At 42.5% G+C, this 22,777-nt stretch overlaps 1 protein-coding gene across 1 annotated transcript in view; it reads left to right on the forward strand.

The window, feature by feature from the left end:
• Positions 1–992: 992 nt before the first annotated feature.
• Positions 993–22,777, forward strand: part of GPC4 (glypican 4) — a 119,384-nt gene continuing 97,599 nt past the window's right edge. The window contains exon 1 of the mRNA XM_059679919.1: positions 993–1,739. Coding sequence (XP_059535902.1) covers positions 1,580–1,739 — 160 coding nt within the window. The 5' untranslated portion in view covers positions 993–1,579. The remainder of the gene's footprint in view (positions 1,740–22,777) is intronic.

The raw sequence follows: 22,777 nt of genomic DNA on the forward strand, positions 1-22,777 counted from the left end.
AACACTCATTAATGGAATCTGACAAAGCTTGGAAGGAGGGAAGACTCGCTTATTTCCAGTTTTCTGACGGCTAAGGGGAGACTGGGTCCAGGAGAGGTGAGGGTAGAGAAAAATTGGGGGTCTTGGGCTACCTTTATTGCATGTGACCCGGGAGTTGAGTCCAGAGTTCTGGTCCCAACCCACCTAGCTGCAGGCTATTAGCAAGTCGCTTCCCTTCTCTGTGCCTCAGTTTCCTACGTGCAGAGGAGGGTTTGGGCCAGGTTTATAAGGTCAATCTTGACTTTGTCCCATCGCCTCTAAGTTTTTTTTTTTTTCTTCCGCACTTCAGGGTTTGGTTAGACTGGTAGCAGAACCAGGCGTGGTGGAGAGGGGTGGAGGCGGGGAGGTGAATGGAGCAAGTCGATGTTCCATGAGCACCATTTGATGGGAAGCAGGTATGAAGAGCCCAGGTGAGGAGGCTTTAGGGCCAGTTCCGAATCTCAAGTTCCCCTGATGCCTGCAGAGAAACAAATGCGAGTAATGCCAGCGCCTTTCCCTCCTGGCCCAGGAACTGGGCGGTTAGGAGCGTCCTCTGGCGGGGCTGCAGCGCGGGGGCGGGGAGGGGGGCAGGTATGGAGGCCAGAGGGCTTCACCTGGCTGTGGACTGCGGGTACCGGGTCAGGTGGCCGCGTGCAGAAGGCCTAGGACTCGGACGTGGGCTTTGGGACAAGCCCCCACCTGTTGGATCCCCCAGGGCTTGGGCCCTTAATCCTGGAGAAGTTAGCCTTTCCTCTCGACTGGGGCGGTGGGCAGGTTCTCCGCCTCCCGGGAGGAGGGGAGGAAGGAGGAGCCCAGCGGGGCGTGTCTCCGGAGGGAGCGCAGCGCGCCCGGTGCGGCCCCCTAGGAAGTGGATTTAGCTGCTCCAGATCCAACCCCGCTTCCAGGTTTTCTCCCATCCCGACCCTACCAGCTCCCGCCCGTCTCCGGCACCCCCTTACCCCCCTCCCCCATCGCCCGCCCCTACCCCTTGTGCCGCCCGCTGGGCCAAGTTTGCCGTGCGTCGCAGTGCACGCCGGCTAGTCAATCAGCGGCGGAGCTGAGGAGGGCACAACCGCGAGGCCGAGGGCAGAGTGAGTGAGCCGGGTGGAGTCAGGAGAGCGGATCAGCGCCGGGCAGCCCGAGCCTCGCGCAGCGAGCGCCAGCCGCCGCCGCTCACACCCTCCGCGGCCCCCGCGGCGTCTGCCACCTTCCACTCCTTCCCCGCGTCCCTGTCCGCCGGCGGCCAGCTCGCCCCACTCACTGTCTTCGCGGAGCCCCGAGGTCACCGGTCCGCGCCTCCGCTCCATTGGGCCGCGCACCGCCTCTACACCCTCCTCCTCCTCCTTCCCCAGCCGGGCGCCTGGCACCGGGGACCGTTGCCTGACGCGCGAGGCCCAGCTCCACTTTTTCGCCCCGCGTCTCCTCCTGCGGATCTCCTCCTCCCCCAACTTCTCCAACTCCCTCGCTCCACTCACGAGCCCCCGACTCCGCTCCTCACGGCCCGCGCCCGCCACTTTCCGTCCTGTCCCGAAGGTGGGAGCGCGTCCGTCCTGTCCGCACCATGGCACGGTTCGGCTTGCCCGCCCTTCTCTGCACCCTGGCCGTGCTCAGCGCCGCGCTCCTGGCTGCCGAGCTCAAGTCGAAAAGTTGCTCGGAAGTGCGGCGTCTCTACGTGTCAAAAGGCTTCAACAAGAACGATGCCCCTATGCATGAGATCAACGGTAGGTGGGAACCCTGGGGGGCGAGCGCAGAGACGGGCGCCCGAGTGAAGGGGCCACAGAAGTCCCTTCGCCCCGCCGCCCCCAGCGCCGGGCGCAGGTAGCCCACGGGGAGAACTCCAGAGCGAGCCCCTGCGGCGTAGAAGGTTCCCGCGGACACGGCGGCCCCCCGGGGCGCTGCGTGTGGCGGGGCGCAGCCGAATTGCCCGTTGCTACCCCGGCACTCTGACCCTTCGCCCCCAGTCCCGGGAAGCCCCAGAGGACTCTGGTCCGCAGAGTGCGCGTCACCCGCTCCTTGGCCTTTTCCGGGTTGAACTTCTTACGGGGCTCCCCGCTTTGTTGTGTGGGTGACAAGAGGCCGGGTCGGGGTGGACGTAGCCTGTGGGGTGGTGGTGGGGAACCTTCTTGCCAGAGTACGGGGAGCGCAAAACGCGGGACTTGAATTGATGTTTCATTGATGTTATTTAAAAACCCTTTGCCCACCTCTTTCCCACTGCTGAGACGGATTAGTTTTAGTAGCTACAGCGGCTTTAGTCGCCTTTAAAAAGCAAAAGACTCTCCACCCCTCCAAATCTGACTTTTGGGAACTCTTCTGAAGGTGTTGGGCGAGAAGGGTATTTCCCCCCCTTTCTTTTTTTCTCACCTCATTTTAAGGGTTAATTGCACGTTGAATTACAAACCTTTGAAAGGACTGATTACAGGAAACCTGAATCTCGGCTAGGAGATGGTTATGCAAATGGAGACTGTTTAGCCTGTGAAAAAGTTCCCCGGATTTTGGCGCTTGGGGGTACTTGGAGGTATTTGTGAAAGTCCTTCTTGGAGCGCCTGGGAGGCAGCTTTCAGGCCGGCGCCCTTCACCCCTCCCAAGGCCGGCAATGGCCGGGCGGGTCCCCCCTGGGTCGCACTCTCATTCTGAGAGGCCAACTGTTGCGTGCAGCCCCGCGGGCCGCGCTGGGGCCAGAGGCTGCGCAGGTAGCCCGTTTGCCCGTTTGCCCGGAGGGTTCAGAAAGAAATACGAATCTCGCTGGCTGGTGGCCAGAATAACCTAACGGAGAAGTGAGCGATTCGAGCTCAGGGGCCAAGCCTCCATTCCGAACCTTTCATGGAAGTAAGCAGAGCGCGCCTTTGCCTCTAGGTTTTGGTCGCTCGGGTGGGGCGAGCAGGGGGCTGGCAGTTGGCAAAGGAAATACTGTAATATCAGCCAGGCACTCCCAAAGGCTTAAGAAGACTTGGGGATTATTTTTTGGGAGGACTATTAATAACCTTGGAGATTAAGTGCAGTCATCAATTACATATAAATTACAAAGGTAATTGAGGGAAGTTTCTGGGCACTTTCCGAATGTAATCAGCAACTGTTTAGAAATAGAACCCAAGAAGTTGTTGAAGCAGCATAGAAGTCCACTGCACCTTGGCAGTTATCAAATAACTCCCACACTACTGATTGGAGACTGTTTGCCCTTGAGCTGCCTGTCTTTTGGGGAGCTCAAGTATGTCCTCACAGTGGCACGATTTTATTGGTGGTAGAGCTCTAAAAAGCCCTCTTTCTTTCCACTCTCCCTCCTTCCCAGGCAGAAAAAGTGAAGTGAACCAGCAGCCACTGAAGCTTGGGGGCTCTACAGGTCTGACCTGGGTCTTTGTGCCCTGCATGGTTTGGGCCTGGGCCCAGCGGAGATGATTGGCGTGAAGGTTACAGTTGTCATTCCCACATTTTGAAGGGATAAATGCAGTGATGCACTTAATGGGAGTGTGACAAGTTTTCATCTTCTGATCATGCAAACAATATGTGCCTTTGAGATAGACTGAAGGTATTCAGGGAGTGGGTTGTGAAATGGCCCTCCCCACTTTCTCCAACTTTGCTCTGTGCAGTCTCGAAGCTGCAGGACATCTTCCCCAGGCAGCATCTCAGGAAAAAGGAAGTTTGATGAGTGCTCAGAGAGTGTACCAGGTGTTCCCTTTGATTGTCATGATCCCCAGAAAACACCTGAGGAATACTTTTGCGTGAATGTCTATCTGGACGTTTTCCCTCCAAAGATAGGAGAGTTATTAGTGACCAGCAGCAGGAAATGGAAGCTAATGTGCTCACACCCAAAACATTTTATTCTTTTTGTCTTGTCCTTCATCTCCCTCCCAGGGCTGCTGCTTTTATTTCCCCTTTTGAATGACCTACTGGACTGCATTCTCCTAAGGAACAAAGGAAGTGCCTTTTTAGCTGGAATCCTTGGAAGACCACCAAGGATTTTAGCTCATGCGGTGCAATTTCGCACCACTTTCAACAATAACAAAAATGCATGACTGAATGGCTCAAAAATGTGGAGTGTTAGAGGCATTCATTTGAGTCTAGGACACTGTCACAACACAGACAGACCCAAGTAAATACCTTTAGACGGCTAGTATAGAAACAGGGTAATCTTTACCATCAGCCAGCCTGGCCTCTCCAGATGCATACATTAGCCTTGTCTTCTATGGGCTACACTCAGATAATTTTGGTCATTTTGGGGAGTAAAGTCATATAATGACTTGTATTCAGCTTATGTTTGAATGAATGAATTGTTGAGCACTTTCCCTGGTGTGTGGTGGAGGGGGGGTATATATCTGTATTTAAATACAAAAGTCCAGGCGCACAATGTCTGGGTGCCTAGCCCAAGGTTAAGGTTTTGTTCCCAAGGGCCTTGCACTTGCCTTCTAGATGTTTGAACAGGCTGTTAGAATACTCCATGTTCTTAAGTACTCTCAGTCTTTTTAGATCATAATTAAGATCATTTGATATGTTCTCAAGTGTGTTAGGGAGTACATCATGCTGATAGGGCTTCCAACTGAAGTCCTGCATGTACCTTTATACTTACCAAGTAATGGGTAGCTAAGATGCCATGATCACAAGGTATCTTTAACACAAAGGATATGTTTTTGGTTAGCTTTCAATAGGTATATCTTTTTGGAGTGCCTACTATGTGTAATATTTTGTGCTTGGCATAGTGGAAGAAAGAAGGGCAGGAAGGCCTCTGCCACCAAAACCTTTCCTGATAGTAGAGATAAGCCATGCACACACATAGTTGGAATAAAACATAGTGTGTGATAAATACTATGTGAGTGGTACAGATGAGGAGGAAGGAGTGCCCAGGAAGTTCCAAAGGAGAAGGGATTAGGACGCAAGTGTTAGCTAGGTAATTCTAGTCCACAAATAAAAAATTATATTAAAAAGAAGTTTTAAAATCTAACCATTTTCAGTGTGCCTTCCTCCATAAAGATGCGATAAACGATATGCAACAATTGGCATTTTATTACTAATCTAATCTTTGTTGAAATTGTCTTTAGGGGTGAGACAGAAACATTCTTAAGTTTGCCAGAAGTCTCTTCCATAGTGTCATTGAATGATATCAACAAGAACTTTGTGTCATAGTTGTGATTTTGGAATTTTTGTTTCCTGTTCCCATCTATGTTCATGAACAATACACCTGTGAGTATGCTGGTGGGAGCACACATACACAAATGTATGCCCTGAAGCAGGGGTGGGAAATATCCAGCCTGCGGGCAAAATCATTTGGTCTGGCCCTACCAAGGCATTAGGGGTGAGTTAATTAAATGTTTGACCAAATATAGCAGGTTAATTTTAAATTGATAATTTTCTATGGCCTGTGAATGTTGTTATAAATATCCAAATGATCCTTGGCAGAAAAAAGGTTCCCCACCCCTGCCCTAAAGGATTCTGGATCTATGTAAGCTATGTTAGGATTACATGGAATAAAAGTGTGTGTGAAGGGAGAGGTAGGAATACTTTTTGCTACTGAGTTGATTATTATATGTAATACACAAAACATACGTCTTCAAGATTTGTATTCTCTCTTCTCCAATATAAGTAGATGGATTAGATTTATAGAAAACTTGTGATCTTCTATTCTGTTGGAATCATCAGTTTGGCTCCCTGAATAAAACATGGTGTGTGTTAAGTACTCTGTGAGTGGTACAGATGGGAGAAAGTGCCCAGGAAGTTCCAAGGGAGAAGGGATTTGGGACTCAAGTGTTAGCTAGGTAATGCTAGTTCATTAATAAAAAATAACATTATTTTTTATTAATATTCACTTGAGAAGAGGGTCTAATTGAGCCACAGGGCCTGTCAGTATAGAAATTGTCCCAGGTATTATAGTAACTACCTCCTAGATGTGCTCATAAAAAACTTAGTAAAAATTCTGGATTATGCAGCTCTATCTCTCGTTAGAACATACAAATATAAAATGTTTTATTCAGCATAATTACTATTTTCCTTTTTTTTGACTCACATTGGGTTGCATGCAATTTCAGGATCAGCTAGGACTGGACTAAAAAATGAAAAAGGGAATTTTTGTTTTTACAAGGGAAACAACATCAATGCTAATCTAATCAGTTGGAAGTGAGTCTCTGGCTCCCCAATAACAGTAACTTTTATCACTGATGTTGTTTACAGATGTGTTCACAAAAAAATACATTTTGGCCTCATGAAAAGTAGCTATTGAGTGTTTTCTCTGGACCTGGTGTCCCTAAGGGATTTACATGAGACCATTTAAAATCCACAGCAACCATATGAAGTCAGAATTATTTTCATCATCCCCATTTTACAGACAAGGAAACTGAGATCCCAAGGGACTTCTAAATATATTCAGTCTCACAGCTAGGGAATGGTACAGGTGCGATTTGAATCTAGGTCTTATCTGACCCAGAGTATGGTCTGTGCTATGTTCTACAGATAGTAAGACAAGAGTGTACCTTTGCAACTCCCATGAGGGCTAGTTTTAGAAATATAAGCTGTGAGGGGATCATCAGTTAACTAGTAAAGGACCCATCATCATAGCACTATTGTGATGCTGTAGTAGAGAGAAACCAATCCTGTCCTTTGCAGGCCACTTCTTATACCCAGACATAGATAATCTATTGTTAATAGTAGAAGCAATATAAATTGTAATTCCTGGGCCATGTGGAACCAGTGATGGTTTCTGAGAAGGTAAATGTCATTAGTCAAGCTGTTTTAGGAAGATAGCTAGTGGCATAAAGGCAGGGAGAGCTGTTAGGGAGCTGTTTTAAATAATTCTTTACTGGTCTACCTGCCATTGTCTTGTTACTCTCCCATTCCACAGGGAACATTGCCAGCTTCATTTCTTTACAGCAGTGTTTTGAATGGAGTAATTTCTCTGCTTTGAGCGTCAGTGGCTTCAAGTTTCTCAAATGATATGTTTATGGAGTCACTTTTGAATTTCTCTTCCTCCTAATTCCCTTCTTGAGTCTGGTCCATGGTCTTTGCACACAGTTGTCTTGTTTAATAGTTAATTGTATGTGCAGGCACACATGTGTCTTTTCAACTTTAAGCAACCTGAGGACAGAGGTGGTAGCTCCTGGTGTTTTGTGTGCCCAACAGTATACCACGTGCAATAGTTAAAACAAGTGGGGAGGGTGTGGAATGGCAGACAATTCCACATTCATTTCCAGGACACCAGTGTGATGATGGGATTATACTACCTGATAATAGATTGTCATCCCATGGTCTCTTGCACTCCTGTAAATCTTTTGGATCTTAGCTTCTGAAGAGAAATACATTTAGGGTTAAATCTCCATGATATGTTGGTATAATGTGGAGAATATTGTTATTCTTTTGGGGGAGTATTTACTTTACCACTTCATCAATAACCAAGTGTTGCAGGAATTTTTCAGAAAGATTCAGAATTGAGTTTTTCTTTGCACTTTGAGTTATATAACATATATTGATTTCAGAGAGGGAGGGAGGGAGAGGGAGAGAGCGATAGAAACATCAGTGATGAGAGAATCATTGATTGGCTGCCTCCTGCATGCCTCCCAATGGGGATCAAGCCCACAACCCGGGCATGTACCCTGACCAGGAATCGAACGGTGACCTCCTGGTTCATAGGTCGACTCTCAACCACTGAGCCACACCCACCGGGTGAGTTATATACTTTTAAAAATATACATATATTATTGATTTTTTTTTTTACAGAGAGGAAGGGAGAGGGATAGAGAGTTAGAAACATCCATGAGAGAGAAACATCTATCAGCTGCCTCCTGCACACCCCCTACTGGGGATGTGCCCGCAACCAAGGTACATGCCCTTGACCGGAATCGAACCCGGGTTCCTTCAGTCCAAAGGCCGACGCTCTATTCACTGAGCCACACCAGTTAAGGCTATACTTCTTTAAGTAACAAACAATCGAGACTTCTGTGATTAGGCAATTTAGAACAAATTTAGAAGTATAATTTAACGCATTAGGTTTAAGATATAGAGCTGTTCAATGCACATTGGTTAACTTTATAAAAATAAAACTTGACTTTATTTTCTTTACTGAACAGGAACACAGGGTTAAGGATACCAGAAATTTTTATATAAGCAGACATACTAAAATCCGAACAAGTAAGAACTAGCATTTTAGTTCCTCTTGGTTAAACATCTGTTGCTTACTATAGAGAACATGAAAGTGTAGAAAATTCATGAAGCAATTCCATCCTGGAGGTAATTTGAAATATTATATTTAAGTTCTGATGCATTTAATTCAGCAATCTGGTGGGAGAGAAAAATCAAAGAGATCTATCAGTCAGGTATTCAACTTTGGAAAAAGAAACTCTAACAAATGTTAGAAATTAGGGAAAAAATTGAATGGAAGAGTTAAAAAAGTCAATAACCTCCAGGAAGCCTGGAAACTATGTAAAAACATCTTATTGGAAGCCCAGATAAATGTGTGCCAGACATCAAAAAGACCAGCTGCTTGGGGGAAGAAAAAAAGAACCCTGCATGACTAACTGGCAGAGTAAAAGAGGCTGCTTCAGGGAAAAAGGCATCTTTCACAAAATGGAAAGAGTTTAAGCCAAGAGAAGATGGAAGTCCACAAAGTATGGCAGGGCAGGTACAAACTAGAAATTAATTGAGCCAGAAGAGAATTGGAGGTGATAGAACTTAAGTGGGCTGAAAGAGAATGGTAGGTAAACCTGGCAAGGGATTTGAAAGAAGGCCATGTGATGATAATGGTGAAAAAGATGGGCTGAGTCTAACTTATCAGAGGAAAAGTAATATGGCTTTAAGGGGAACCATGCCTGATTAAACTCCCAAAGTTCTTTGAGAAAAAAGAAGGGATACTATAGGGAAGCAGACATACATAGTTTAGGTTTTCAAGAATTATACAATAGGATTCCAAGGCAAAGAATATTCAGAAAATGCATTTACTTTGGGACAAGTGGGGATGTTGGTTTAGTGAGGATAGAAAATAATGGAAGAGAATCTCCACTGTCCTAGATAGAGTAGTTTACATGGAGAGGACATAGTTTCTTGGAAAGAGCAGTCCTAGCCTACCTCTGTGACAAATTAGTTGTTTGATACCTTTGGTGAGGTGTGTTTTTTTCTCTCCTTTGTCTGAAAAAAAATGTGAGTGGGGTATTAGAATGCTGGATTAGGTCAGGGATTCTCAACCCTGGCTACACATTAGAACCATCTGGAGAGCTTTTAAAATCTTATGTCTGGGCACCACCCCAGACTAATTAAATCATACATTCTGGCAGTGTAACTAGGTCATGGTAATTTTTTAAGAGCTCCCTAGTGGTTCTGATGAGCAGCCATACTTAGAGCCACTACCCTAGATGATCTCTGATGTCCCCTCCATCTCTGACATTGTGATTCTAAACTTTCCAATGAAATTCATCACGAAGTGTTATCTCATTATAGAGCTTTAATTTAGACTCAGTGCATGCTTGTTTTAATTTTGACTAACTTGGAGTTAAGAGGAAGGTTTGTTAAACTTGGAAAAACATATTTTTAATCAAGATTTAGTATATGCCATAACCAGTGATGATTTGCTGAGGGTAGAGAAATAAGACTAGGGTATTGAAAGTGCTTTGGAGAGAATTAGATAGAAAGGAATCCAGCCTTGTCATGTATTGATTAGGTGTCAGTGTGTTGGGTGATATTTTTCCCTTTCTCTTTATTGGTAAAATAAAAAAAAAATCTCTTTATCCCTTACTTTAATGTCCTCTTTGCCATGTGTTTATTCTCTTCAAGTATCTTATCAAGAAATAGAAGTACGGTAAATCCCTAGGCTTGTGGCCGGCACAGCCATCCAGAACACAGCTGGGAATGTGGAAGTAAGCAGGAAAGCTAAATGATGGAAACAGCTGTCATGAAGCCCTTGCATTCTGTCTACTTGGGAAAAGCCTTCAGAAATTTATCATCTGCAATCACTGAATGAAGAGCTCTTCCATCAATAGCAGAATGCTAGGTGCTGGGGATTCAGTGACGTTTAAAACAGGAACAAAGCTTTTGAGGTGCTTACATTCAGATTAGGTAGATAGGGTTTAAAAAGGGAAGATAAAGTTTAGGTTATATAGATTCTCATGTCATAGCTGGTTATAAGTAACAAGTAGTGCTGGTTAGGGAGGGGAGGGGTGAGAGGATGGTCTGCTTTTATTTATTTATTTATAATATATTTTTTTATTATTGATTTCAGAGAGCAAGGGAGAGGGAGAGATAGAAACATCAATGATGAGAGACAATCATTGATTGGCTGCCTTCTGCACACTTCACACTGGGGATCCAGCCTTACACTGGGGATCCAGCCTTACACTGGGGATCCAGCCCACAACCCGGGCATGTGCCCTGACGAGATTGAACCAGGACCTCCTGGTTCATAGGTTGATGCTCAACCACTGAGCCACGCCAGCTGGGCGAGGAAGGTGTGCTTTTAGAGGTGGGCAAGGTGACATATGGGAGAGGTGACCAATGCCAGTGTGAAACAGGGTGGTGAGACCAGAAGTTGAAAAATAGACCCAGAACTTACTGATCTTGGCAATTTGAGATATTTTAGGAGGGGTGAATGCTCAGAGGTACCTCTGTAAACCTTGAGAACACTAGTATGTTTCAGGATAGTATTAAATAATTGTGTTTGGTATATTCTGGTTTCAAAGTTTAGAAAGTTTTATTTAGAAAGAGGGGGCATATTTAAAATACAAGAATTGCTCTTGAAAGAGGAAAGGTAAGTAAACTTACATATTTACCTGTTTAGAGCACCTAGTTTCCCAATAGTGCCAGATCAATAAGGAGTGAATTCTATGTGCTACTTTGCCCTTTCTGTAAAAAATAGGTTAAAGACTGTATATTATTTATTCAGAGGCTTATTCACTAAAGAGATTTTGGTTGATGATTTTGTTCCTTAGTATCTTCTCTTCTAAGCCTTCTAGAACATCTGGGTTATATGTAGTTCCTAATACTGTCTGCTGTGTTAAGCTTGGGAAACTAACATTCTGACCTGAAGTCACAAGAGGCAAGAGTTGGTTTTTAGTTACAGGTGACAGGTTTAAATATTTGAATATTGGTTTCCCTTTCAAACATTTACCAAACTAAGTAAATGTATAATCATAATTAAAGAAACACTAGAAGTTAAGGATAGGAGTGCTGTATTAAAAATGAGGGTATATTTGATGGTCCTTGTCTCTGACCTTGTGGTTATTTGAACGCTAAAAAAAGCTCTTCTTGCCCAATCATGCCTGATCTGAGAGGCCACATATCTCTAATTTATATCACATGGCATGGCACATGGTAGGTGTTTGAGAAATGTTTTCTATTCAAAAATAAGTTCAAGCATGATTTTTGAATTTTTGTACTCATTTTAAGAATGGATATTTTTATTTAATCCCCTTTTAATGAATTTATTTTAAGCTATATAGTTTCTTTTAAATTTTAGATTACATTCAGTCTTGGATGCCTAAGTAAGAAAGGGAAAATAATCTTTTTTTAAAAACACACACCTAGAATATAGTGTTATTTATTCCTTGGCTTACTTAGAGGTAGGATCTGAGTATTTCATGTGGTTTGTTTTAATCCTGGTCGACATGGTTTCTTCTTACATTGTCTATTCTAGACATTAACAGGAACTTAGCTGTACCTGCAGAGGTGCTTGTAGAAAAAGAGAGGCCGCCTTGGCTCCTGTTCCTTGCTTCAGCTTTTCTATGAGGTGCTCACTTCCCTCTTCTCCAGGAAGCTTAGGTCAGGTCCCAGGCAGGATTGCTGTCTTTGTCTAGTCTAGCTCAAGGTCACCTGGTCTCAGCTTCATCCCAGCCGTTCTTTTCATGCTAGTCCTTTCTTCTCATGGCTACTTTGTCAGTTGGCTTTCTATAGCCTCTTTCAGCCTGGCTTCATTCTTGTATGTTGGGCTTCTGTCTACAGGAGCAGACTGGAAGTGGTTTCTTTTGGACTGCAGAGGTTTTCTTAGTTCTCCAAACCCTTGACGTAGGCATTCCAGCAAGCATTAGCCGCAGAATATTTTTTTCCTTCAGTTATTGTTTCTTTCCACCACATGGTTTGTCTCCATTGAGTTTTCAGTCTGGTGTTTGGGTAAAGAGGAAAACAAAGCACTGTGTCCTTGCAAACTGCAGTGTAAAGCATGTGGTTAACAGTTACTACTTGCAGTGGTCCAGTCTGAGTGGGAGTATCATTTTTCTTGGCAGTCACTTCACAGCAAGTCCTGCTTCTTTGGTGCCAGAATAAGCAGTCATTACATTCCTTACAATTTATAGTCAAATTATTATCTACTATTGTTAAAATTGCCTTAATTATAGAATATTTCCCCATGCTAAGATTTGAAAAAGCAAAAAGGACAGCTTTTAACTGGTGCATTTTAGAAATAGTCCTTAAAAATCACTCCCTGCCTAGGATGTTGAAGGCTATGATGAAGAATAGTTTTTTGTGTGCATTTATGGGGAGAATTTTTATAAAAAGGGAGGTGTGCAATGGGATCACTTTAAACTGAATGTGAACTAAATGTCTCCAGATGGCTGGATGGTTAATATTCTGCCTTGTTTATCCCCAGTTTATAATTAACTTTTTTCCTCCTGTCCCTTTGGGTCCCATGGGCCTGGGCACACTCTGGGAAGAAGATTCTACTGGCGAGAGGTGGATTGATCATTAAGCAGTATGGCAATTTTAGAAGATGGTTTCATATCTTCCAAGTTGGAAAACAAATGAAGAAATCACCACTTTCCCAAATAAGGGATTGTGTCAGTTTTCTTGTGATCTGGACAAAGATTTGGAAATGTTCTGTTTAGACAGTCTCTCATACTCTCTGCCTTTGGGCTCTGCTTTCAAGATAATATCCAGAATCTGTCTTCCTCTTCCCACCTTGACAATTACTAGCCTGATCTCATTCCCCATAATCTCTTGCCTGGATTATTGCAGTTGCCTCTAGCTAATCTCTGCTCTGGCTCTTGCTCCATTTGCCCCAGGCTATTCTCAACACACCAGCCAGTACCATCCAACTCTGTTAAATATTACTCTGTTAAATCTAATTCCAAATCATATAATTTCTCTGCTCAAAATGTTCCACCTGCCCCTCTTGCCATTCAGAGTGAACGCCAAAGTTTATGAGGCTTTACACAATCTGCCCATTGCCCCCTCCCACGGCAGTTTATATCATCTCCTCCCCTGTCTCTGTTCCTCAAGCACACCAGGCACACTCAGAGGGGCTTTTGTGCTTATTCTCAGTACCTAGAACACTGATCCCAGATAGCAAGCAGCATGGCTCACTTCATCACATGTTTCAGGGCTTTGCTTACCTATCACCTTAACGGAGAAAGCCTTTCCTGACCTCTACATGAAGTTAAATGCTCCACAATACACTTTGCCCCTCTCCTTCTCTGCTTTATTCTTTGCAGCTCTCACCATCTGACCTGAGGGCAGGGACTCTGCCTCTTTTATTCACTGCCCTTATACCCAATGTCCAGCACACCGTCTGACACTTAAAAATGTTTGTTGAATGAATACATGAAACAGTACTCCTTGTAAATAGGATGCTCTTAGTAGAAGCTTTCTGAGGGCACAGTTGACTCTTTAGGACTTATGAGTGTGAGGCTACACATTTGAACCTCCATTTGTAGAAAGAGCCTGTCTAGTAAATAGATGCTGAATTCATTTAGCAATTGTTTACTGAGTGCCTACTAATTGCCAGGCATTATGCTAGGCACTGGAGATAATGCATTGATCAAAAAGCACAATAGGCCAGGCTTCACACTTGGAGATCACAGCCTAAATAGAGAGATAGATATTGACTCAGGAATTCTTCAAATAAGTACTTAGTTACAGTTGTGATAACTACTTCCAAGGAGCAGCACTTGATGAGTGATAATCAGGGTGCAAAGTAGTGTTCTTGAACATGTAGAGCAGGGGTCCTCAAACTACGGCCCCCGGGCCACATGCAAATACAAATATTGTATTTGTTCCTGTTTTGCTTTTTTACTTCAAAATAAGATATGTGAAGTGTGCATAGGAATTTGTTCATAGTGGTTTTTTTTTAAACTATAGTCCGGCCTTCCAACGGTCTGAGGGACAGTGAACTGGCCCTCTGTTTAAAAAGTTTGAGGACCCCTGATGTAGAGTCTGCATTTAGGCCCAATGTGGCTCTTCTCATTTCCTAGGAATAGTGCTTTTTATGTGAAATTTGAATGGCCAGCCCGTTTCTCACAGTGGGTAGAGGTTAATTCTAGAGTACTTAGTGGAGCAGTGTAGGGAGATGGGCTGAAGTTAGTGAGGTTAACATGGAGTTCTCTTCGATGGTTATAGACCTTGGCCATCATTTTAGGAATTGGGCTTACACCAGAAAATGCAAAGTGAACTGTTGTGTCACTTTGCACTATTTTTTCTCTTCTCAGAGTGGTCTGCAGAGGAACGACCACAGTACTATGAATATAAAAGCCTTCTGGCTTGTCTTGGCTGGGTAGTTTAGTTGGTTACAGCATCACTCTGATATACCAAGGTCAAATTGATGTCTCCCCCCCCCCATCAATTGATAAATAAAATTAAAAATTAAAAAAGAACTTCTGGCTTTTGTAAAAGGTCGATATCTACTCTCATTCCCCATAGAGACCACAGAAATACTTTTTTCAATGGTGAGTGGCTCAAAATGAAACCCTCTAGCCCAGAAATGATTGTTACAGGAGAAGTTTGGTTCAGCAACAGATGAAACAGATGCATCTGTCAATTGGTAGCAGGATTCCTTCACTTCCCCAAACCTTTATTAATGGTGACCAAATGTATAGGTTGTCAAGAGGAGAGGAGGACCCTGACTATGGGGAACAAGTGCAGAAGCTGCCAAGAGATAGGATTGTAAGCAAATGCAACCTCAGTGATAAGTGTTTGCAGTTATACAAGGATGGGAAAGGAGGCTTCCTTGCCACACTGAGGCTCTGAGAACAGGGTTTTCCCCATTTCAAGTAAGATTATTTTTTTGGAATTTTATTTTATTGTTAATGGAAATATAATGGATGATTTCCAGAATTTTAGATGAATATTGCAGATAAAAGCAGGGCCCTGTTTTTGTTAATTTGTTCAGAAATTTAGAGCTCTGATGAGGGACTCTGAGGATGCAATACATATAGGCACCACCTTGCGTGCCTGGCAGTTTTACTTAGAGGTACATGAGTAGTCCTGAAATCCTGGTATTCTCAGTGTTTCCTGGTTACAATCCAGTGTTTTTAGCCATCTTCTAATCTAGGCCCCTTGTGTTACACCAAGGGTAGACTAAATTACATTGCAATGACAGAGGCTGGAGCACCAATTTCTCCACTTAATGCAGTGTACTGACTGTATGGTAGTGAATTGGGTGCATAGTTTGTATACAGAGGCCAAGCCTTACTTAGATATGCAGATTAAGGTGTGCCTATTATAAATATCTATACTAATAAAAGGGTAATATGCTAATTAGACCAGGAGACCTTCTGGGAAACCTTCTGGACGTCCTTCTGGACAAAACCATGGTGGCAGGGCTGAGGCAGAGGTGGTTAGGGGCAATCAGGCCGACAGGGGAGGGCAGTTGGGGGTGAGCATGCCAGTAGGGGGAGGGGCAGTTGGGGGCGATCAGGCTGGCGGGGAGGGGTGATGCAGTTGGGTGCAAGCAGGCTGGTGGGGGGGGGAAGTTGGGGGCGAGCAGGCCAGCGGGGAGTTGCAGTTGGGGACGAGCAGGCCAGAAGGGGGGGCATTTGGGGGCAAGCAGGCCGGAAGGGGGGCATTTGGGGATGAGCAGGCCGGAAGGGGGTGTAGTTGGGGGCAATCAGGCCAGCGGGGGGGGGGGCAATTAGGGGTGATCATGCCAGAAGGAGGGGCAGTTGGGGTGATTAGGCCAGCATGCAGAGTGGTTAGGGGCAACCAGTCAGGCAGGCAGGCAAGCAGTTAGGAGCCAGCGGTCCCGGATTGCGAGAGGGATGTCCAACTGCTAACTGCGGCAGTTGGACGTCCCCTGAGGGGTCCCAGATTGGAGAGGGTGCAGGCTGGGCTGAGGGACCCCCCACCCCCCGCACGAATTTCGTGCATTGGGTCACTAGTTAATTTAAATATGAAGATTGTGGCAGATGCCATGATTTAAATACTATTATTATAAGGATAAACTGCCCGATTAAGGATAGAAATAAGCATTTTGTTTCCTGTTGTCTAATCAATCTAATGGTCCATACACTATGAAGTAGTCATGGTGTAGACTAAGATGTGAGTTCATGAAAGGACAAACCAATCCTTAGTTATCTTATGGTAAACATAGCTTTAACTTTAGGGGGAAGTGATTAATTTGTCTCTGCTATTATTTTTAAAAGACACAGCATGTACCATTTTCACCAGTAACTTCTTAGTGTTTCTTTCGGAGCCCTGACATTTTCTTGGTTGCTACTAAACTCAAGAATGAAGTAAAATACAATGAAATTCTGGGGTAATGGAGGCTGAGGCTTATCTTGTTTATCTATGTTATGTAATAAAAGATTTTGCTGAGCAAATGAATGGTGTAAATACGATAATAGGAGATATTTAACACCTACATAGGAGGAGAGAGTATTTCCAGACACCTCAGGAACAGCCATTTCATTTCATTTCATTTATTTTATTTTATTTATTTATTTTTAAATATATTTTATTGATTTTTTACAGAGAGGAAGGGAGAGAGATAGAGAGTTAGAAACTTCGATGAGAGAGAAACATCGATCAGCTGCCTCCTGCACATCTCCCACTGGGGATGTGCCCGCAACCAAGGTACATGCCCTTGACCGGAATCGAACCTGGGACCCTTCAGTCCACAGGCCGAAGCTCTATCCACTGAGCAAAACCGGTTTCGGCTTATTTTATTTTATTTTTTTAAAAATATGTTTTTATTGATTTCAGAGAGGAATGGAAAGGGAGAGAGAGATAGAAACATCAATGATGAGAGAGAATCATTGATCCACTGCTTCCTGCATGCCCCATACTGGGGAGCAAGCCCACAACCCAGGCATGTGCCATGACCGGGGAATCGAACCATGACCTCCTGGTTCATAGGTCTGTGCTCAACCACTGAGCCACGCAGGCCAGGCAGGAGCAGCAATTTTAATTCAAACCATTGTGTTAATTATAAATGTGTATGTTTATTAAAGTAAGTCTCTACATTACTTTAGTTGGCAATACTTCCCTGGTGTGTGTGTGTGTGTGTGTGTGTGTGTGTGTGTGTGTGTGTGAACTTTGTGTATGAAAGTGATGTTTGCATTTCTTTATTCCTTCCTGTTAGTCAGACTTAGAGATGACTTTTCTGTAATTGATCATATTAACATGAGAGACTAATTAGTGGCAGCTATGCTGTTAGTAATAGGATATTTGTTTTCCTTCTTGAAGTTCCAGCCACTGTTGTATCCTCATATTTTGCAGAAAGAAAAAAAAAACACCAAAATTGAGATGTGTTCTTAATATGAAAGGAATGCCAGCTGATCACTTAGAATAAAGGGAATGATTACATTTGGTGTGGTTATTAATTTCAGAAATGTCTTTGAATCTGTTACATGCTTGAGTGTTATGCCAATGTTTTGTGGTTTCCTGGGTTGACATTTAAGAAATGTAGATTTAGATGCTACATTTTGCCAAATATTAATTGACTCAAGTATTAAGTATTTTTCTTAACAAAAATTGGCAGTAGAGGAGTTTTTCACCATTTTCAACAGTTACTTGATGTGTGATCAGAGTTATGTCAAACCTTAAAGTTTATAATATTATATGTTTAGTAGTATATGCTCTTGAAGAAAGTATAACCTCAGCTGCGGACAGTTTTCAAGGGACCATTACAATGTACTTAAAGTATTTTAATTGTGATAGTCATTCTTTGCACAATAAAGGTAAATTTTTATCATTAATCTAAATAAGGAATAATAGCAGGACATTTTACTCAGGTAAATGTAAAATGTTGGAAATTTCTTCAAATACTACATACCTTAAGTATGTTTCTTAGTTGTATTGAATTTTGTCCACTGAAGCATTGGACTTTATGCTCAGGTTTCTTTTTAAACAATTTATTATGACCTTGACCAGACCTTTCTCTTCTCCTCTCTCTTCTCTTCCATTCCCAATATTTATTTTGTTTAGTCAGTCAATATTCATATTTTTTTCATTAAAAAAGAAACAACCAAGAAGAGACTAACCTGGTTATTTCTTCAGCCCTCTAATTGCTTTACTAATGGAAAGCTGTTGATCCCTTAAACATCAAGGGTGCAGTTTTAAAAGGAACTAGGGACCAATTTTTCAACCATATGTCTTGAATTCTTAATCTTGAAACTTTAACAAGTCACATCATTTTCTTCCAATGCTTTAAAAATTTAATTGTAATATAAATCCTACTTACTTAAAATATTTAATGCATATTCAGTAAGATCTCTACAATCATAAAAATAATTGTTATTAATTATTATTTTAATAACAATAGATGGCATTTACTGATCACTCACAATGGGTCTTTTTTGAATTCATTATGTAGATTAACCCATTTATATAAACAGAAGAGAAAAAGGCTCATGGAAGAAGGATGGGATAAAGAATTTTAAAAGCAAGGCTGTTACAGCAAATGAGCCTTCATTTGTCCAGTAGTCATCCAGATAACTGAGATAAAACAGGATACCAAACTGGTTTGGTTATGCATTTCCCACTTATCTGATAAAAATAAAGAACAGTTCTTCAGGCAAGACATTTTCTTGTTGATGCTAAATCTGGAAAGAATTTATTATATAGGTTCTTATGTAAAAGACATTATTAAACAGTATAATAGTGTCGTCAAAAAGATTTCATTTCTTGTACTGTTCTCCCATAAAACCCAAAGAAATAACATTTGAGAAATTTAGTCAGGCTTTTATGTCCATTTTCAGTGTAAAGAAGCAAACCCCTCCTACCTTCCTTTTTTGTATATTCATATCTCTTGGTCTCTGATTATGAATTCTCCAATAAGTAGCTCAAAAAACCATAACAGCAAATACAGCTACCTGCAATGGCCATAAAACCAGGAAGACTTACATACCAGGGGAAGTGAAAGCCTCTGGGCTGACTCCATTTCAGATCTAGGAATTGAAACCATTTTGGAGCTCTGGAAGGCACCTGTGCTTCTTCAGCCATTTTTATTCTCTCTGCCTTAACTCTGCTATCAGGACTTTGTACCTGGCACTAAGAGTTGTCACAGTATCATTTGGCTTCCAGAGATATTGGTTTATGGTAGGTTAAATTTTTTCCAATTGAAAGGATGATATAACAATAGTAAAGAGTAACTTCTATATCATTTGCATATCATAGCCCAATCCCTATTCACATGTATACATTTTTATATGGCTTACATTGTAGTATATACTACTTGGTATATCTGATATTTTTAATATAACATGAAATTATAAAAATGCTTTTATATCTATACAATTAAATTCTTCAAATGTCTGAATAATATTTCCCTGAAGCTGATGTGCTATAATATGAACATTTAGATTATTTTTGGTAGTTTGTAGGTGTATGTGGGGTGTGTGTGTGTGTGTGTGTGTGTGTGTGTGTGTGTTTGTGTTTGGTTTTATATTGAGCACGACAAAGATCATCTTCATTCCTAATGAATTTGGCTTCTATTGAATAACTTTCTTAAGTTAAATGATATGGTATTTCTTGTTTTTTAAAATTTATATTGTTGAAGTATTACAGATGCCTCCTTTTTATTTCATTACTCCCCCACTCCTCCAGGCGTTCAGTGTACTACTATCTGTGTCCGTGGGTTCTGCATATATGCCTATAATTTCTGTGTTTTTTTTCCCATTTCACAAGATTTAAAAGAAGGAAACATTCATCCTCCTTGTGCCTAAAGCCTAATCTAACTGCAGCACACACCAAGCTCTTCTGTTCCAGGTATGCAGGGAAGGGAAATGAGAAGAAATCTGAGGTTTGAACCTAAGAACTTGGTCAGTTCTAAGAGTTAAGTTTGTTTATTCTTCCCAGCGTTTCCCAGATGCACCCTCTCTGAGCTCTTGCCAGGAACCTGCATCTAAAAACTTAGTTCAGCAATATTCCCATAAAAAGCTAAAATATTGGCTGGTGGGAGTGGGTTTTAAACCTGAAGGCAGTACAAATTAGTTGCGTAAAGGGCAGTGCCTTTTTCTGTGGTTCGTCTACCCTTTGCTTGGAGGAGTTTCCTACATGTCTGTGTTTCTCACTTTAAAAAACAAATCCCTTCCTAAAGCATTTGTCATCTGAACAGAACTTCCTAGAAAGCAGTGTCATTGCTTCTAAAAGGAGAGGCTCGTAATAACCCTCCATTCTCCCTCCTCTCCCACTTTTTTACAATGAAATGATTTTATGACTATTAGTTGTGAAATGGCTTAATTCAGCTTCTTATTCTTTATGGAAAATAACTTTGCTATGCCTAATGTCTGTCTCTGGTCAAAGGGCGTTTCCTGTGTCATTGGCTTCCACGGTTTGTCTGCTTTCAGCTTTGTGATCGGGAGGGTACAGTCTCGCCTTTTAAATTGTCTGCTTCATCTATTATCTTTCAACAGGTCCTGGAAAGAAATCATCCAACAGCTTATTTCCAGTGTCAGTTTTTGAAAGATCTGTGTCTTGTTTTATTTTGACAGGTGGCTGGTGAAAGAGGTGCTTAAAGGGTGGGGTAAAGGCGGGGGTGGGCGGCATATAAGTGGAAGAGGAGAGCGGTTAGCTGCTTCTTTTGGGGCTGTCTAACAAATGGTGAGTGATTATTCTGCTCTTTTTCCTCAATTGGGCCTTGAAAGAACAGTTTGCCAATAAGACCTGCAGTTGGAAGACAGCTGTACCCTTTCACCACCATTTCTAGGTCTTTACCTTTTACTGGTGTACCCTCAATGGGAGCAGAATCAGGGTATAGAAGATGTAACTCTGCAGCTTAATTTCCTGTGATGAACAAGAGTGATAAATCATTCACAAGTTTAGGTATCCTTCTCAGAAGGAACTGTCCCTTTGGACCGACCACAGAGTCCAGGTCAGCACAATGTCTCAGATGATCCCAGGGACCCTGGTGTTAAGGGATATCTTCCTATAGCCCTCATTTGCTTTAGCCATGCTTTTTTTTTAGTTTATTACTGGGGCTAGTACATTGACTATTGACTGCCTAATGGATAAACTCGTGCTGCTTTGATATAACTGAGATCACTCCCCACCACTTTGAATCATTGGTTGTTTGTTGGTAGCTTCCTAAGATTGTCACTTCTAGGGTCTATGGGCCTTTATGATATCTTAAAAATTAGAACTATGCATGTATCCCTTTAAATCTTCTCTACTATATAAGACTCCCCTCATTCATCATCCCACTGTATCCCCCGATTCTCCATAATTTTAGCTGCCATCTCACAAACTTTCAATTTACATCTTGCTTCATGCACAACTCAACATTATACAGTAATATTCCAGGTGGCTTGAATCTTTTCTGATTCCTATGCCCTCCTGTATGTGAACAATTTTTTTGTATTGTTGATTACAGTATATATAACATTAAAGCCTGTTAATAATTAAGAACAAGATGTAAGGTTGAAACCGACTTAAAGAATTAACGAGTAGAAACAATTGAAGCTATGATAGTACATAGCTAAAATAATCTGGGATCAAGGCTATTATTTTCCAGGTCCCCTTTTCTTTTTCAAATATATTGTAATTGATTTCAAAGAAGAAGGGAGAGGGAGAGATAGATAGAAACATCATTGATAAGAATCATTGATCGACTGCCTCCTGCACACCCCTCCACTGGGGATGGAGCCTGCAACCCGGGCATGTGCTCTTGACCAGAATTGAATCCGGGACCTCCTGGTTCATAGGTTAATGTTCAACTACTGAGCCACAGCGGCCGAGAGAGGCACCCTTTTCTTGTGCTGTTCCGATCCTGGATCACAAGTGGCCACTTGGGGGGAAATGGAGAGGTCAGCAAGGGTAAGAACAGGGAGCAGAAAGCAGTCCACATTGCCTTTTCATACTAGAACTCTGTTGTAACAAAGACTGCTTGGAAAGAGGGCCATCTGCTGAGGAGAGAAAACTTTGACATGAAGGGATGCTTGTTGCGTGGTGCTTGAGGAATTCACTATTATGTAGAGAGACCTGATATTAAAGATGATGTCTCAGTCTCATAAGTGAAGGTAGATGATAGCAATAGCACCAATAATATCAATAAAAATTGATTAGGGAGGTGTTTCTCAAAACTTGATAATATACATAGCTTTTAATTCCTTGTACTGTCCTGCTTACTTTTCAGTTTGATGTTATGAAATTTCAATATTTACAAATAGACTCTATTTTTGCCTTAGTTTAGTTTTTTTGTTGTTGTTTTTCTCTAAGTCGACATAAGTAGTAGCATAAGCACATAAACATATGACTGCCAGGCAGGAGAAAGGCTTGGATGCTATGCTGCTCCCTGCTCTGCCACTGGCCATCTGGGTGACAGGCATTCACTAAGTGATTATATCAGGGCCTTGTTCCTGGTGTTCATAAAATGAGAGCGTTGAACTAGATTATCACTAAGATCCTTTCTGGCTCTGATATTCTGTGTTTCATGGCAAATGTATTGAGAGCTGATGAGATGATCTGGAAAGATAAGAGAAATATGAGAAAAGCCTTTTCCTCATTGCATATGTATTTTTGAATACAATAAAACCTTGAAATGAGCAGTTCTGGGTAACTGAGCTTTCTGAATGGTTTTTGTCTCCTTCCTTGCTGTCAGCTGTCATTCTGTACTGCTGTCAGTATGCCTGCTTTTAGCAACTCCTGTCTGTCC

The sequence above is a fragment of the Myotis daubentonii genome, chromosome X (assembly GCF_963259705.1).
Source record: "Myotis daubentonii chromosome X, mMyoDau2.1, whole genome shotgun sequence".
Taxonomy (NCBI): domain Eukaryota; kingdom Metazoa; phylum Chordata; class Mammalia; order Chiroptera; family Vespertilionidae; genus Myotis; species Myotis daubentonii.